The 18,721-nt window shown below is 44.6% G+C and overlaps 1 protein-coding gene across 2 annotated transcripts in view; it reads left to right on the top strand.

Moving 5' to 3' along the window:
- The window catches only part of HUNK (hormonally up-regulated Neu-associated kinase), a 129,930-nt gene that overhangs the window by 75,831 nt on the left and 35,378 nt on the right, over window positions 1-18,721 (top strand). For both annotated transcript variants that reach the window (XR_003510616.1, XM_027538409.1), the window contains exon 5: window positions 7,340-7,467. Coding sequence is in view for 1 of the 2 variants with exons in the window: in XM_027538409.1 (XP_027394210.1) it covers window positions 7,340-7,467 (128 nt within the window). In the remaining variant the exon portion in view is untranslated. The remainder of the gene's footprint in view (window positions 1-7,339; window positions 7,468-18,721) is intronic.

The raw sequence follows: 18,721 nt of genomic DNA, 5'->3' as shown, positions 1-18,721 counted from the left end.
AAAAAGTTGGCTTAAAACTCAACATTCAGAAAATGAAGATCATGGCATCTGGTCCCACCACTTTATGGGAAATAGATGGGGAAACAGTGGAAACAGTGTCAGACTTTATTTTTCTGGGCTCCAAAATCACTGCAGATAGTGACTGCAGCCATGAAATTAAAAGACACTTACTCCTTGGAAGGAAAGTTATGACCAACCTAGATAGCATATTCAAAAGCAGAGACATTACTTTGCCAACAAAGGTTCGTCTAGTCAAGGCTATGGTTTTTCCTGTGGTCATATATGGATGTGAGAGTTGGACTGTGAAGAATGCTGAGTGCTGAAGAATTGCTTCTTTTGAATTGTGGTGTTGGAGAAGACTCTTGAGAGTCCCTTGGACTGCAAGGAGATCCAACCAGTCCATTCTGAAGGAGATCAGCCCTGGGATTTCTTTGGAAGGAATGATGCTAAAGCTGACACTCCAGTACTTTGGCCACCTCATGCGAAGAGTTGACTCATTGGAAAAGACTCTGATGCTGGGAGGGATTGGGGGCAGGAGGAGAAGGGGACAACAGAGGATGAGATGGCTGGATGGCATCACTGACTCCATGGGCGTGAGTCTGGGTGAACTCCGGGAGTTGGTGATGGACAGGGAGGCCTGGCGTGCTGCTATTCATGGGGTCACAAAGAGTCAGACACGACTGAGCAACTGATCTGATCTAATAGGGTCTTAATTATGAGTGCTGATGAACTGATGCTCTCAAATTGTGGTGCTGGAGAAGACTCTTGACAGTCCTTGAACAACAAGGAGATCAAACCAATCAATCCTAAAGGAAATCAACCCTGACTATTCATTGGAAAGACTGATGCTGAAGCTGAAGCTCCAGTACTTTGTCCACCTGATGCGAAGAACTGACTCACTGAAAGAGACCCTGATGCTGGGAAAGACTGAGGGCAGGAGGAGAAGGGGGTGACAGAGGTTGAGACGGTTAGATAGCGTCACTGACTTAATGGACATAAATTTAAGCAAACTCTGGGAGATAGCAGAGGACAGAGGAGCCTGGCATGCTGCAGTCCATGAGATCACAAAGAGTCAGAATACAACTTAGTGAGTGAACAACAGCAACATCTTGGGGAATTCCCATTATTTTCAACAGTCAATGTTTTTGTATTTGGACCATATACGAATATCTCTAAAATAATTCACTTCTTCCCTTTAATCTATATGAATCAAATATCTATATCTTTATCTCCAATGAATTTTGAAATTTCAGAGACAAAAACTAAATGTTCATTCTGTTGCAGTGAACCTTTTTTTACTGTTGACTGGCTTTTCCTCAAAGTGGCATAAATGCTAATTAAAAAAAAAAACTTGAATGCAGATATACTTTTTAAATGAAAAGAATCAAAACTAACTTAATTTTCAAAATATTACAGTGCTCTCTGGAGAACTATGGAGAGTATCTAAGGGTAGGGAAAAGGAGAATGGAGAGTTCTGTCCTCCAGAGATTGAGAATACAACATTTTTTTCACCAAAGCTGCTCTTGGCTCTTATGGGGCCATCTGGAGTGGGGGAAGCATTTGTGTGAAGACCTGGAGCTTAGTTGAGTGCCCTGCACAAATATCTAGGCCATCTTCCCAGGCACACTGAGTGGGAAAAATCTGTCCCAGTGCTGTCCTTTTGGGTAGACAAGTTGGCTGAGGGGCGCCGTCTTGTTTCTAGTTCTATCCCCGTGTAGACCTAGGTTTTCAGGAGGAAGAGCTGGAGAATTCGTTTCAGTCCCCAGAACTGTTTTGTAAAAGTACACGAGACACCACCAGCTACTTCCAGGACTCAAATCTGGAAGGATAGCATTTTGTCTCCATTCAGGCTCCCTTCAAATGAAAGATGGCAGGAGAAACAGGCAGAAAGAATAACCTGATGACTTCTTTTGGGTAGTTTAGAGCTTTTGCCTTTTTTTTTTTTTTTTTTGGATCAGAGAAAGGTTCATTGCAAGGCCATGCAAAGAGATGAGGTGGCTTATGCCCTAAAAAGCCTTGAGCTCCCCAAAGGGTTTTGGCAAAGAATTTTTAAAAGCTAGGTGAGGGAGGAGGGATTCCTCGGGTTACATGCACATTGACTTTTAGAAGAGAAACTTTCTTTAGCTTCAGAGATTTTTCAGTTACAAAATCCAAGACTTTTTGTTTTTGGAGCTAGCATGCACACTTAGAAGAGCAGAGGGAAGAAAGGAAAAGAAGCGGGGGGGAGTCTTAAAATCCACAAGAAAATAATCTTTTGCTGAACACAGACCATATAATGCTGTAGTAGTGAACTTCGTGATTTTCCAAATGGATGGATCTGTTCCCACTCTATTTTTAAGACCTTAAATTGGAGGTTGTACTGAAAGCTGATACTGAAATGTGGAAGGCTATTGCTTTTAGGCAGAGAATTATTTTTAATTTTTATGAGGCAGTTTCTTTCTCGAAGAATCACACGGAAGCAAGGCATGTCAGCTGAAGGTTCTCTCAGCTTCCCTCTGGTGTAAGCTGAGCTGCCCACCAGCCCTGTAAGAACCAATATTCACTCCCTCCCTGACACCACAGCTCTGCAAATTACTTTGTCTCTTTTTGTTAAAGTTGCTGGTTGACTTCTCCAGGGACCTGAGCCCCTCGGTCTTTCCTTTCGGAGATGCCAAGTGATACCCTAGCTTTCCCTCCAGGGAGTATTTTTGTGTATTAGACTAAATATCAGGACCACTACTTGGCTCCTAATCTTTTAAAAAAATTATTTTCATTTATTTATTTTGCTGCATTGGGTCTTGATTGTGTCGCAAGGGCTGTAGAGTGCTGGCTACAGTAGTTCCAGAGCATGAGGTCTCTAGTTGTGGCCCACGGGCTTAGTTGCCCTTTGGCATGTGGGATCTTAGTTCCCTGACCAGGGACTGAACCTGAGTCCCCTTCATCGCATGGCAAGTTCTTAACCACTGGACCATCAGGGATGTCCCCTGGCCCCTGGTTTAATCCCAAAGATTCCACGTCTACTTTTCCCGGGACCCCTTCCTCTCTTCTTGCAGCTACCCTTCTGGTGCACTTTTTCTTTCTCTTTTGACATCAGAGTATTCCACCCAGTCAGTGTCTCTGGATTGGCTTGCATCTGTTGGTGACTCACCCTTATTTCTCTCTGTTTGGAAGCCTTGAATTTTATTTCTTGTTGGCCTCCTTTGGGCTTCCCTGGTGACTCAGTGGTAAAGAATCTGCCTGCAATGCAGGAGATGTGGGTTCGATCCCTGGGTCTGGAAAATCCCCTGGAGGAAGAGATGGCAACCCATATCCAGTATTATCCCATGGACAGAGGAGCCTGGTGGGCTATGGTCCATGGGAATTCAGAGTCAGACATGACTGAGTGACTGAGCACGCACGCAGGTCACCCTCCTTCGTCCCGACATCTCATTACTTTCTTTCAAACTCTTTGTGGTTCTTGGGGGCCCCATGTCTGCCAGGGAGAAGCGAGAAAGCCCCTGGGCCATGTTTCAAAAGACACATCAGGAAATTCTGAACGTGTTTTGAAACTTCTACTAATTCTGTGGGATTATGGAGGTTTATACACTGCATTCCACATTTCTCCCTTGGTATTCTCACATCCTTCCGAAATGTCAAAGGGGCTAGATTTTCCTTATCCAGATATTAAACATGTATGAAAACTCTAGGGGAGGGGGATTAAGATGCTCAGTCTGGTTTCCCTTTTCAAATGTACTGCGGCCATAGGACTATTAATGTAGATTTCCATTATTATTTGGCAATAGGGTACAAATATAATTGTAGCTTTTTGTCTCTTGTTTTTAAAAAGTTTTGTGATGAAACAATAGGTCACATTTATCAAGCACTAAGATTATGTCAGGCATGGCATTCAGTACTTTCTGTGGCTTAGTTCATTTGACCCTGATACGACCTGAGAGGTAGGGTCTATTACTATCCATATTTTATAGGTAAAAGATGCTGGATAGAGAGCTGGGTCTTCTTTACAGATTTATGACGGTTTTTGTTGATGGTAAACTTCTCCGAGAGAAGTGAAACCTGGGGTGAATTTGGTCAAAGAAGCAGTTTGTTGTTGTTGTTTAGTTGCTGAGTCGTGTCGACTCTTTGTGGCCCCTTGGACTGTAGCCCTCCAGGCTCCTCTGTCCATGGCATTCTCCAGGCAAGAATACTGGAGTGGGTTGCCATGCCCTTCTCCAGAGGATCATCCTGACCCAGGGATCAAACCTGAGTCTCCTGCATGGCAGGCAGGTTCTTTACCGTTTGAGCCACTAGGGAAGCCTACTACATGGATTGAGTATCAAAAAAACCACCTGCGGGAAAAATAATTTTGTTTAAGTACCAGACTCTTCAGCTTTAGATATGAGTGTCAGAGCGAGAATTAATGCATACCGAGGTGAGTGGGGACAGGACTGGCTGTTCGCACAGCTGACGGGTAGGAGTTGTAGACTCCGGCTCAGTATTTGAAGCCCTTGCCCATGCGTAGTGTTGCCCTGAATGGCCTGAGCTGCCTTAGGGGGCTGGAAGAGCTTGACTCTGAAGCTTCACCGGGGTCCCCAACAACAACCTTGTGGAGTGTCCCACGGGATTTCCATCCCCAAGAGCCATGTGTCCAAGACCCCTTTAAATGCACAAATGGTACAATTTGGAGGGCCCTCTTAGCTTTCTCGCTTTATCAGCCTCCAAGAATCCTCCAAGCAAGGATGGTTGGCTCTGCCTCAAACGTATCCACAGTGTAGCAGTGCATTGAAGGTTCTCAAACAGGTTAGTTCCCCTAATCAATCCCCTTTTCCTCTGCCGCCAGACTACCTCTCCTCCCGGCTTCCTGGCTTCTGTTATATCGCCACCATCGTCCGGCTTTCCACGCTGCGTCTTGGCGTCTCCCCTTCAAACGTCCCTATTGCTAATTTTCCTCCTCTCTCTTTCTACCATATGCTGTCCCTCCCGTTCAGAACTTAATGAACAACGTGCCTCAGTCTGCTGGTCCCCATTCTGAGCCCCTTTCACCCACTTCACGCCAGATGACTGCTCTGCAAATTATTTGGCCACAGAAAGTTTATCCACCCAACATCTAGTCTTGTCTTGAGGATGGTGTTCCACTAAGCACACACAGGGAAATGCTGCTTTAAACAGTGCTGGATATGCTTTGTTCATTCTTACCTGCATTTCCTTTTTAAGAATTTAAATATTTATTTAGTTATTTATTTTGGCTGTGCTGGGTTGTTGTTGCTGAGCGGGTGGGGGCTACTGTCGTTGCGGTGCACAGGCTTCTCATTGCAGAAAGCAGACCCCAGGGCACTCAGGCTTCGGTGGTTGCAGCGAGTGGGTTCCATAGTTGTGGCACATTGACTTGGTTACCCTGCAGCACGTGGAATCTTCCTGGGTCAGGGATCGAATTGGTGTGCTTTGCATTGCAAGGCAGATTCTTAACCACTGGACCACCAGGGAAGCCCTTTTGTCTCCACTGCTTGGTCCACATAATTTATCCTCGTAACCAGTTGGCCGAGACAGATAAACTCACACACGTATACTTATCCCGAGAGGGCTCCCATCTTCAAGTACTTATTATAGTCGTCTCTCTCCCTTAATTGAATTCCTCTGGGGTCCAGAGCCGCAGAGTTCAGCATTTTCTTATCCCCTCGGCACTCACTACTTGAAACACTTGAACTTATTTATTTGTTGATTTGCTGGTTGTCTGCCTTCACCCAGTTCTGAGTCTGAGATGGCAGCTCCTTGTCTGGTATCCCCTCCGGGGGCCAGCCATCAATACTGCTGTATGAGACTGAGAGCCAGCCTGCAAGCATTGAGAAGTGAATGATGCTGTATCCGTCTCCTTAACTCCACTTCGAGTTACAAAGCAAGAACTGGGTCTTAGCATACGCCTGCAATTCGAGAATAACTTCTAGCCGGAGCCCGTGGATTCTGGACCTGTCCCTCTCCAGAGTGCTGTAATTCAGAGGCACCTCAGTGGAACAGGCCCCACGGGTCTTCATTTCAATCAGTCTCATTGGATTTGTTTTGACTGGAGATCTTGTTGCCTCTTTTTAAAACACTCCCCTGCGCGCTTTTGAGCACTCGAGATCTCGCGGCAGGCCAGGCATTTCACCCCATCAGGAAATCTCATCAAAATGATATTAGGTTTTGCACATCAGGAAAAGAAAAGTCCTCCAAGAGATGTTACTGTTCTCTAGTTTGGTTTTGGCTGTAGGTAGTGAAGCCCATTTGGAAGGCATTTTGACCACATGTGAGCTGGATGGCAGAATCTCCCAATAAAAAATGATACGAAAAATAAGAGTGGGAAAGAGATCTCCCTTCCTCCCCACCTCCAAAGGAATTTCTCTAGGTACAGGCCAAAACGGAGTTCAAGAGAAGAGCGAGACACCAGTTTGGGTGTGAGACTTCTGTCTCCAAGGGCTGAGTAGTAGCCACGCAGGCTGGCCAGACTGTGACTTGCCCTCCCGTGGAGGGTCTTGCCGTGTATGTTTTTGATCTGGCCTCCTCCAGGCTCCACCTCGTAAACTATACTTGAAAACTGCATTATGGCGGAACTACTTTTATTCGAGGTTCCTACTTACACAGGCATTTTTCACATCATTTGGTCTGGACTTCCTTCCAGAAGAAAAGGACATAGTTTCCCCTCCTTATGGGGGTAGCTTCTGAAGCTCTTTATTTACTTTCTAAAAGTTGATTAATTAATTAATTTTTTGGCTGTGCCCCACGGCCCGTGGGATCTTAGTTCCCCGACCAAGGATCGAACCCATGTCCCCTGTAGTGGAAGCATGGAGTCTTACCTCCAGGAGAGTCCCTGAATTTATTCCTTTTTAATTTTTATTTTGGAAGATAGTTGATTTACAATATTGTGATATTGTGTGTGTGCAGCAAAGTGCTTCAGTTATTCAGATACATGGATTCATTCTTTTCCAGATTCTTTCCCATAGAGGTTATTACAGAATATTGAGTGGAGTTCCGTGTGCTATAGAGTTGGCCCTTGTTATAGGAGTGTGTGTATGTTAATCCCAAACTCCTAAGTCATCCCCCTGCCTCTCCTCTTTGGTAACCCCACGTTTCTTTTCTGAGTCTGTCCCTGTTTTATAAAAATAGGTCATTTGTGTCATCTTGACGCTCTTTAAACCCCTGTTGTCACCACGGTCCGACTCTCCGCAGCTGCGCTTTCGCTCGTGCCTTTCACACCTCCTGTCTCAGTGCAGAGCTGAGCGCTCGAGGAATGGCCGAGCAGCGCCGAGGTGGACGCGGAGGCGGCAGGCCCCAGCTTCCCCACGCCCCTGGCCGCTCTGTCTTCTTCCCGGCTCGTCTTCCGGTCTCACGTCTGGTGTGTCTCTCCTTCCAGAGGTGTGAACATGTATGCCATGCTGACCGGGACCCTGCCTTTCACGGTGGAGCCTTTCAGCCTGAGGGCCTTGTACCAGAAGATGGTGGACAAGGAGATGAACCCGCTCCCCGCCCAGCTCTCCACAGGTAACGCACCTGCCGCCCCAGGGTCCAGGGCCGCTCTCCGACCTCCGGAAGCAGTGTGTCTCCTGCAGCTTTGGGGTCTGGACGACCCAGTCACTGCCCTGTCTCTTCCTAGTATGAAAACGAAGTCTCCAGAAACGGTTGGGTTTCCCATGTCTAAGGACACACTTCGCTTCATCGCCTCTGAGTCCTTTCCTTGTCCATTATAATCCCGACCCCCTAACTTCCTCCTTCCTCCTCCTGCACACAGTACACACCTATCAAAAGGATCGTATAGTCTCTCTTGGAAAAATAATTGCAGACTGAATTGTGTTAAAACTCACCTCATTATAATGTTGACTCGGAAAAAAGAAGGTCGATCATCACATTTCTATTGTGTGTTCCTTAGTCAGCTCACTGTAAAGAACTATTAGTTTCATTTGAGTTTGTTCTGAGATTTGTTTAGCAATGTGAGTTTCCAAGTCTGTTCAAAAGCTTTTAAATATATATGGGTTCGGTTACGTGATTAGACCAAATCCTCAGGTGTGTTTGGAAATTACTCTCAAACTTTAGCTGGTTCACATTTCAGTAAACAGTTCATATTAAGATTTGGTTTCAGATCCAGGAAATGACTGCAGTTTGTTCTCTTGTTTGGTTTGCAATTCACTTCAAGTTCCTGGCCTCAGCTTGGCCTTGATGGTCATTTAATTGGCTCCTTAGAATAAACTCAGCTTCACTGAGATAAGGCATGTGGCCAGAAAAGAAAAAAAGGAGTAATTATTTGATTTCAACTTATGACACATGGTTCAAATATGGCATTTTTGTTTGACTACTATTAGGCTTTTGGTGTGTTTTTTTTTGCTTGAGTTTATAAAGCATCCATGAAGCTGACCTAGAATTTATGCTTGCCAAATGACACCCAAGCTGAAATGCATTCTTCTATAATTATCTAATTCGGTTCATTCTTTCACCTCTGCCGAGGCGTGTTGAATCTCTGGAGGCTGAAAGCAAAGCAGGCATTATGTACTTGGGAAGATGAGTTACGTTTCTGTTGTTATAAAAGGAATAGTTCTGCGTTGAGACCTGTAACTCGTGGAGTTAGAAAGGGTGCAAAATGTTGATCAAATTGTTTGGTTTAGGTTTTACAGCTTGCCAAAATGTTGAAAGTGCTGCAATGGAAGCACATTCATTCATTCATATTTCACATTTATTCACTTATTCCACAAATTGATCCTGGGCATCAACTTGCTGCTAGAGATGTTCTAGGCCCCAGGAAGACAAAACAGTCTCTATCCATGTAGAGCTGAGAGGAGGCAAAAAATAACAGATAAACACTTGTGATGTTTAGTAGTTTCAGTGTTCTAAAGAAAATTAGAAAGGGGCTTCCCTGGTGACTCCGTGGTAAAGAATCCACCTGCCAACGCAGGAGACACGGGTTCAATCCCTGGTCCGGGATGATCCCACCTGCCTCAAAGCAACTAAGCCCCTACACCACAACTACTGAGCCTGTGCTCTAGAGGTGGAAGCCGCAGCTCCTGAGTCCATGCACCACAGTTCCTGAGTCCATGCACCGCAGCTCCTGAAGCCCACACGCCATAGAACCTCTGCTCCACAAGAAAGACAGGCTTGTGCGCTGCAACTAGAGAAAAGCCTGTGCAGCAATGAAGACCCAGAACAGCCAAAAATAAAGAAGATAAACCAGGATAAGGGGACAGAGAATAAAGATACAGTTGGGTTTTTGTTTGTTTGTTTTTTAGCCACTCAAGGTTTATAAAAAACTTTTTGTTGTGGCATAAGCGTGGACTCATACACAGTTGTGAGAAATCACGCAGAGGTGTGTTTGTGCTTCACCCAGTTCCCCCCGTTGATAGGCTCTCAAGTAACTGCAGTTTAGGGTTGCCACTAGGACGCGATTAAAAGCCATTGGCCTTATTCGGACGAACGTGCACTTGTGTTGGCGTGTATTGAATTCTCTGCAGTGTCATCGCCACATGTGTAGATTCATGTGATAAGTAAGTCAAGATATGGAACAGTTCCATGACCAGAATTCCTTATCTTACCCTTCTATAGCCTCAGCCAGCTCCCTGCCTCCCACCTTGCCTAACCCCTGGCCACCACTAACCTGTTCTCCAATTCTGTAATTTTGTCTTTTCAAAAATCCAATATATTTGTATCTCTTTTTTTCACTTAGCATAATTCCTTTGGGATCCATCCAAGTCATTTCACACACCAATCCTTTGTTTCTTTTTCTTGCTGAGTAGTGGTCCATGGTATAGATTTACCATAGTGTATATATTTACCCACAGAAGTATATTGAGTTGTTTCCAGATGCTATGAAGGAATCTGCTGTCAATATTTGTATACAGGTTTTGTGAGAACATGTTTTCGCTTGCCTGAGTGAAATAGCTGGGTATTATAATAAGCGTATAATTGGTTTTGTAAGCAACTGTGACATTTCTGTTCTGAGTGGCTGTACCACTTTGCGTTCTTTCTAGCAAGGCATGAGTGATCCAGTTTCTCTGCATCCTTGCCAGCATTTGATACTCTCACTTTTTAATTTTAGCCATTCTGATAGGGATATAATGATACCTCATTGTGGTAACAAATAAGATTTAACACAAATAAATGCAGTCTTTCAAGGTAGTCTCTTTAAGAGTTATATAATCATAGGACTACCATCTTTCAGAGTGATTTTGAAGTTCCTCTTATTGTTCAAGCCTGTTTTGTCTAAAGTGTCCCAATACAAAGAACAATAGGAGGTTGTTTCTAACTTCATGCCTGGAAAAAGCAGACAGTGTTCACTTTGAATTCCAGTGAGACCCTGAAGAGCTAGAGCTGCTTCTCATTGTACTAGTCAGGATAGCCTAGGTTATGCTACAGTAACAAATAGCCCCCTGATCTCAGTGGCATAAGACAACAAAGATTCCTTTTTTCTTGTTGGTTGTGCCATGTAGCATGCAGAATCTTAGCTCTCCAAGCAGGGATTAAACCCATACCCCCTGCCTTGGAAGCTTGGAGTCCTAAACACTGAACAACTAGGGAATTCAACCGAGATGCATGTCTCATTCATGCTACGTATCTGTGGAGAGTTGGATCAAAGGTTGAAGGGTTCTGCTCATTCTTGTCAATCAGGCTCCCAGACCACTGGGGCAGCCACTATTTCCAATGTGTCTGATCCGTGCAGAGGGAACCAGAAATCTAGAAGGTCTCTTTGCAGCAGTGAAATCTCCCACCAACATTCCACTCATAACTTGTAACTTTCTAAAACATTTCACATGGCTTCACCCAGCTAAAGGAGCTGAGGAAATGCAATCCTACCATGTATCTGGAAGGTGAAAAGCCAGAAATATCTGATTAAGCAGCATTACTCGTGTGAGCCACAGGCTGTGGGAGGAGGGGGTCCCTGACATTGGCACTGGGTGTTTTGGGCAGCAGGGCAAGGACAGGCAGACTAAAAGCACAAGGAAATCAGTTTCGTTGCTTCTGAACCAACCTTGTTTTTATCCCAGTACTATTACTCAGCATTAGCAGACTAGGCTCTAAGTGCCTTCTTATTGTGACAATTAAATTGCCTTCTTATTGTGACAATTAAATTACCTTCAAAGAAGTAAAAGTTGCACCCTGAAAATATCTTTTTTTTTTTTTAAGTCGGAGGGAGCAAAAGAAATATTAGAAATGTTCCAAGCAATTTCGGTATGATTGGAGTTGATATGCAGTCTCACGTAGCTCTTGCTTGGAACAGACAATTTTGACTTTGGCCTTAAACTCTGAACTGAACTTAAACTCTGTGTGTGCTTTTTAGAGATCTTCATATCTGTACAGGACCTTATAGTCTTGATTGGTCAAGCATGAACAAGCATGAAATGCATTTTTATATCTGATTTTATGCATTTATATATCTGATTTTATGATATAGGAATGTGGACATCGCCCTCCTCCCCTTTTGACTTCCCTGATGGCTCAGTGGGAAAGAATCTGCCTGTAATGCAAGAGACCTGGATTTGATCCCTGGTTTGGGAAGATCCCCTGGAGAAGGGCATGGCAACCCACTCCAGTATTCTTACTTGGAGAATCCCATGGACAGAGGAGCCTGGTGGGCTACAGTCCATGGGATTGCAAAGAGTTAGACATGACTGAGCTACTAACACTTTCACTCCCCCCTTTTATTCTCTTACTATTCCAACACAGAGGGTTAAAGCCTAAGATGGGTAAGTGTTTCAGTTCAGTTCAGTTCAGTCACTGAGTCATGTCTAGCTCTTTGCGACCCCATGGACTACAGCACGCCAGGCCTCCCTGTCCATCACCAACTCTCAGAGTCCACCCAAACCCATGTCCATTGAGTCGGTGATGCCATCCCACCATCTCATCCTCTGTCATCCCCTCCTCCTCCTGCCTTCAATCTTTCCCAGCATCAGGGTCTTTTCAAATGAGTAAGTTCTTCACATCAGGTGGCCAAAGGATTGGAGTTTCAGCTTCAGCATCAGTCCTTCCAATGGATATTCAGGACTGATCTCCAATAGTAAGATATGTAAATATCTACCCACCTCAGGCTTTAACGTTTTGTGCCAGGTTTGTGCTATCAAGCATAGTGTGGGCACATAGTGGTTGTTCAGGGAATCTGAGTCCCTGGCCCTTGTGTTAAAGTGTGTAGTCTGGGAAGCCAGCCCACAGACTCATTTGGCTACTCAGCTGTGAGATCTGGCCCGATCCAGTAGGGCCCAGAACTGCACCTTCGATGCTGAGGAAGCTCAGGTCATCTTCTCTGGTTTATAGAGTGAAGGACATCAGTTCTGGGGATCAGCCTCTGCTTTCTGTCAGCCCCCTGCTTTTCCAGCTCTTTGTTATTTGCACCCCAAGTTGACCACTTTTCCTTCCACCATGCTGGCCCACCCTCATCTGTGGTACCGTGTGACACCAGTTTCTTTACGTCCCAGAATACTAGCTTCCAGCAGCAGGAGTGGCTGCCATTTATTGAATGGCCATGGGTAAGTGCTTTTCATAGTGTCTTCTGTTCTCATAACAACTCTGTAAGTTAAGCTCTATTATTCCCAAGTTATCAAGGAGGAAACTGAGTCCCAGCAAGATTATATAGCTTCTCCAGTTTTTATTTACTTCCCCTTGACCCCCAAATCTGAACCTCCCTCCTGTACTCGGTTGCTTCTTTGAAAGTGAAAGTCATTCAGCTGTGTCTGACTCTTTGCAACCCCATGGACTATACAGTCCATGGGATTCTCCAGGCCAGAATACTGAAGTGGGTAGCCTTTCCCTTCTCCAGGTGATCTTCCCAACCCAGGGATGGAACCCAGGTCTCCCACATTGTAGGCAGATTGTTTACCAGCTGAGCCACGAGGGAAGCCCAAGAATGCTGGAGTGGGTAACCTATCCCTTCTCCAGAAGATCTTCCTGACCCAGGAATTGAACTGGGGGGTCTCCTGCCTTGCAGGCGGATTCTTTACCAACTGAGCTATGTATGAAATGTTGCTTCTCTATTCTTCCTTACTTTATTTTGTGTAAGATGCCCCCCTCCCCTCCCCACTGCAGATTTGGCAGTGTTATCTGTTGTCCTCATGTTTTGAGTAATATCAAAACCGAAATATCCAAATTGAGAATGTGCCATTTTATTAAGTGTCTCATTAACACATCTTTATTAATTTATATCACTCATACTTGTAATGATCTCTCCATATCTACTGTATAACAACACTTTTTTTTAGGTGAAGTTGGAAGAATTTTTGCCAAATTTGAGCTGAAAAAGAGCACAGTGTTATTGCCCTTTGAGTCTGCTCTGCATGCTTTCCAAGAATCGTCTCTCTTCCCCACCATGTAGTTCGAAAGCTTAAGCTGTTGGGATCTTTCCAATTCTGGCTTCTAGACAGTTTCTCTTTGTGCTTGTTGGTGCTTGTACATCACAGAGTCGTGAATGCCTTTCACAGCTTCCATGTTTTCCTTTTTTATCACTACACCTCAAGGAAGGCGTTCTGAACACATTCCAGATACTCACTTTAGATCAAGCGGGTTTTGCACCATGAAGTCACTGAGGTGATACTAAAGGCGGGATGTCAGCATCTGCGAGGGACATGTCAGTGCCAATTGATTTTACGTGAAAAGATGCTCAGCATCACTCATTAGAGAGATGCAAGTCAAAGCGACAATGAGGTGTCCCCTCACACTGGTCAGAATGGTCATCATCAAAGAGTCTACAAATAATAAATGCTGGAGAGGGTGTGGGGAAAAAATGAACCATCCTACACTGTTGGTAGGAATGTGAATTGGTGCAGCCACTATGGAGAACAGTATAGAGGTTCCCTAAAAACTAAAAATAGAGTTATTACCATGCGTGCATGTGTGCTGGCACTTCAGTCGTGTTTGACTGTTTGCGACTCTCTGGACTGTAGCCCACCAGGCTGCCATGTCCATGGGATTCTCCAGGCAAGAATACTGGAATGGGTTGCCATGCCCTCCTTCAGGAGATCTTCTCGACCCAGGGATTGAACCTACATCTCCTGGGTTGCCTGCATCATAGGTGGTTTCTTCACCCCTGAGCCACTGGGGAAGCCAGAATTACCATATGATCCATCAATCCCACTCCTGGGCATGTATCTGGAGAATACTCTAATTTGAAAAGATACATGTTTGTAGCAGTACTATTTACAATAACCAAGACAAGGAAGCAACCTAAATGTTCATTGACAGATGGCTAAAGAAATTGTGGTACACACACACACACACACACACACACCCTGGGAATGCTACTCAGCCATAAAAAGGAAGGAAATAATGCCATTGTAGCAACTTGGGTAGGCCTAGAGATTATCATACAAAGTCAGACAGCTAGAGACAAATATCATATGATATCACTTATATGTGAAATCTTAAAAGAATGATTTAAATGAATTTATTTATAGAACAGAAACAGATTCGCAGACATGGAAAACAAACTTATAGTTACCAAAGGGCAAGGAGGGAGGGATAATTAGGAGTTTGGGATTAACAGATATGCACGACTATATGTAAACAAGGTCCTACTGTCTAGCAAAGGGAACTATAGTCATTATATTGTAATAAACTATAATGATGAGAATCTAAAAAAGAATATATATAGATAGGGTAAAAAGGATTTCCGAGAAGCCTCAATCGTCAAATAATTGCTGTTGCTGCTTTCTCCTGGGAGCTGATGGTGAAGGAGCCTCTGGTATGGGTGAGATCTCTCTCAGCATCCCACGGGCTGCAATAGAACAAAGAATTTGATGGCTTCGCCTGCCTCCTGGGGCTCTTTCCCAAGGCACGGGCTCATGGAGCTCACACAAGCCAGCCCAGGCTCCAGAAAGCTGATGCTTGGAGGAAACAGGTTTTGCACTGGAGGAGTGTGTACCTTCTGTGACACGGGGCACAGAGAGGGACCACACCCTGGGTGGGTCATCCCTATGCCTGGCTCTGAAGACCAAGCGCTAGCTTAGAAGTGCTGGGTGGGATGTGTGGCCATGGCCCCCACAGCTTTCCAGAACAGTGGAAAATATTTTTATGCCTTTTGCTCATGAGTCATAGGGATATTCAAGACCCTCACACAGACTTCAAAGAGCTCCAAGGATGTTTTCAAAGTCCTTTTTGGATACTAATGCAATATTTGTGATGTCCAAAGAAAGAAAATTCACTGGTAGAGATCTGAACTAAAATTACTTGTGCTCATCAGCAATTTGTGATGGTGCAGAGTGCTTGGTTCTGAAAATAGAACAAAAACTCACATCCAGTCTGTTCTTAGCTCTTCTGGGTAATCATACTCTGAAAAAGCCTGGGTTGCTGTTTAGGTCCTTTGAGGGTAAGCAACAGAGATGTCCAGTTTTCTGTTGATGGATGGAGCTGTGTTCCCTCCCTGTGAGGCCAAACTACGGTAGGGGTAATGGCAACCTCCTTCAAAAGGACGTAGGCCAGCACACCATGGCTCCTGGAACTCTTGTATTCAGTGCCCCTGACCCGTGGCAGGCCAGTGTCTTCCCGTGCGTCCACTGCAGACTCTTGGACACTCACAGGTAACTCTGGCTCAGTGTCTTGTGGGGTCAGTGCTCCTTTCTCCTGGGTCCTGGTGTGCACAAGGTTTTGTTTGTGCTTTCTAAGAGTCTGTTTCCCTAGTCCTGTGGAAGTTCTGTAATCAAGTCCCACTGGCCATCAAGTCAAATTCCCTGGGGGTTCTCAGCCCCTTTGCCAGACCCCCAGGTTGGGAAGTCTGTTGTGGGCCCTGGAACTTTTGCAGCAGTGAGAGAACTTTTTTGGGATAACTGTTCTCCGGTTTGTGGGTCGTCTGGTTGGCGGCTCTATGGTGGGGCTGATGGCGACCTCCTCCAAGAGGATTGGAGCCATGCTGTGCCTCCAAGGCCTGCTGTAGCCCGAGCCCCTGTCCCCATGGCAGGCCACTGCTGACCCATGCCTGCATAGGAGACACGCAAACACTCAAAGGCAGGTCTGGCTTAGTCTCTTGTGGAGTCTCTGGGTCCTGGTGCACACAAGCTTTTGTTTGAGCCCTCTGAGCGTCTGTGGTGGGTATGGGGTTTAATTCTAAACACTGTTTCACCCCTCCTACTGTCTTGTTGGAGCTTCTCCTTTGCCCTTGGATATGGGACATCTTTTTTTGGTGGGATCCAACATTCTCCTGTTGATGACAATATTAGTCAAGAAGATAGCGGAAAAGTACTTGTGGAAAATTCTTCATGAAATGGGAATACCAGATCACCTTACCTGCCTCCTGAGAAACTGTATGCAGGTCAAGAAGCAGCAGTTAGAACTGGACACGGAACAACAGACTGGTTCCAAATTGGGAAAGGAATATGTCTGTATATTGTCACCCTGCTTATTTAACTTATATGCAGAGTACATAATGAGAAACGCTGGGCTGGAGGAAGCACAAGCTGGAATCAAGATTGCTGGGAGAAACGTCAGTAACCTCAGATATGCAGATGACACCACCCCCTCATGGCAGAAAGCAAAGAAGAACTAAAGAGCCTCTTGATGAAAGTGAAAGAGGAGAGTGAAAAAGTTGGCTTAAAACTCAGCATTCAAAAAACTAAGATCATGGTATCTGGTCCCATCTCTTCATGGCAAATAGATGGAGAAACAATGGAAGCAGCAAGAGACTTTATTTTGGGGGTCTCCAAAATCACTGCAGATGGTGACTGCAGCTATGAAATTAAAAGACGCTTGCTCCTTGGAAGAAAAGTTATGACCAACCTAGACAGCATATTAAAAAGCAGAGACATTACTTTGCCAACAAAGGTCCGTCTAGTCAAAGCTATGGTTTATCCACTAGTCATGTATGGATGTAAGAGTTGGACCATAAAGAAGGCTGAGCACCAAAGAATCGATGCTTTTGAGCTGTGATGTTGGAGAAGACTCTTTAGAGTCCCTTGGACTGCAAGGAGATCCAGCCTGTCAATCCTAAAGGAAATCAGTCCTGAATATTCATTGTAAGGGCTGATGCTGAAGCTCCGATACTTTGGCCACCGGATGCGAAGAACTGACTCATTGGAAAAGACCCTGATGCTGGGAAAGATTGAAGGCAGGAGGAGAAGATGACAAGAGGTTGATGACAAGATGACAAGAAGAGACAAGAAGATGCACAGAGGACAAGATGGTTGGATGGCAACACTGACTCGATGGACATGAGTTTGGGTAGGCTTGGGGAGTTGGTGATGGACAGGGAGGCCCCGCGTGCTGCAGTCTATGGGGACACAAAGAGTCGGACACAACTGAGTGACTGAACAATGACAACAGCAGAGATGTCTCAGAAACATCATTAACTGAAGAGTCTCCTGGTTTCAACTCATTATGCTCACAGTCTTTTTTTCTTTGACCAATAGATGTCCCGATTAAGCATCCAAATGACCTTACAATATAGGGAAGTGGAGAGAAGGGAGGTGGAGGTTCCAACAAGAGAGACCCCTCTTTTAGAGCCCCATTTGCTCTTCAGAGCACTGAAGAACATTGTAGAAAAGATGTATTTGGAGACCCAGCTATAAAACTTAGAATATTAAATACCTCTCATGTCTGCTTTGTCATCTACACATATATTTTTACCCACTGCATTCTCAAAAGGAAATGGCTTTCCAGTGGCCTCATCCACTGCTTGGAAACCTATGGAGGGGTTACCTGGTGGCCTGACCTAGCAAAAGTTTTTCCTTTGGGGTTGGTTCTGGCATCAGAGTTAGCCCCTTTTGACAGCCTCATTTTTACCCTGCAAAGACGGTTGACCATAATACCCATCATTCTTCAAAGGACAGTTTTAAAAATGACAACTGAAGCCTGTGAGAAGGTGACAATTTTTATGACTTTTCATTGAAAGGTTAGATTATCTTGTTGCTATTGTTCAGTCACCAAGTCATGTCCAGCTTTTTTGCAACCCCTTGGACTGCAGCATGCCAGGCTCCTCTGTCCTAGACTATCTCTCGGAGCTAGCTCAAATTCATGTTCATTGAATCAGTGATGCCATCCAATCATCTCATCCTCCGTCACACTCTTCTTCTGCCCTCAGTCTTTGCCAGCATCAGGGTCTTTTTCAGTGAGTTGTCTCTTCGCATCAGGTGGCCTGAGTATTGGAGCTTCAGCTTCAGCATCAGTCCTTCCAGTGAGTATTAAGGGTTGATTTCCTGTAAGATTGATTGGTTTGATCTCCTTGCTTTGCAAGGAACTCTCAAGAGTCTTCTCCAACACCACAGTTTGAAAACACCAATTCTTCGGCGCCCTGCATTCTTTATGGTCCATCTTTCATATTTGTACATGACTACTGGAAAGACAATAGCCTTTACTATACGGATTATCTTAGGAAACTAAAAAATAGCTTTAGGGAAAAAGATTTAAAAAGTTTGGTGACCAAGCAAATTCAGATTAGTTTCCTCAAAGTTTTATTTGGTATATTGGAAATGGGATATCATGTACAAAATTACATAAAAGAATATTTTTTTATTGCAAGGATACTATGACAGTGCTTTATAAAATGAGTATAAATAAGAAAACATCCTGGTCCCCAAACTCAAGCAAGACAGAGCATCTTCATTTTCAGGGAATCCCTGGCAGTCTTTGTCCATATGAGGATCTGCATATTCTCATGCTCAACAATTTTGGAGCCTGTGACCTTTATGTGCATTATAAACATTTTCTTGAGTGTTGTATTTTTGTTTCCATTGTTATAATCTTAAAGGATGCACGTATAGCACAGGGAACTCTCCTCAGTATTTTACAATCATCTATAAGGGAAATGAATCTGAAAAAGAATCTGAGTCTTGGTTGTGGC

This window comes from Bos indicus x Bos taurus, chromosome 1 (genome assembly GCF_003369695.1).
Source record: "Bos indicus x Bos taurus breed Angus x Brahman F1 hybrid chromosome 1, Bos_hybrid_MaternalHap_v2.0, whole genome shotgun sequence".
Taxonomy (NCBI): Eukaryota; Metazoa; Chordata; class Mammalia; order Artiodactyla; family Bovidae; genus Bos; species Bos indicus x Bos taurus.
This window is presented reverse-complemented; position numbering and strand designations above follow the sequence as displayed.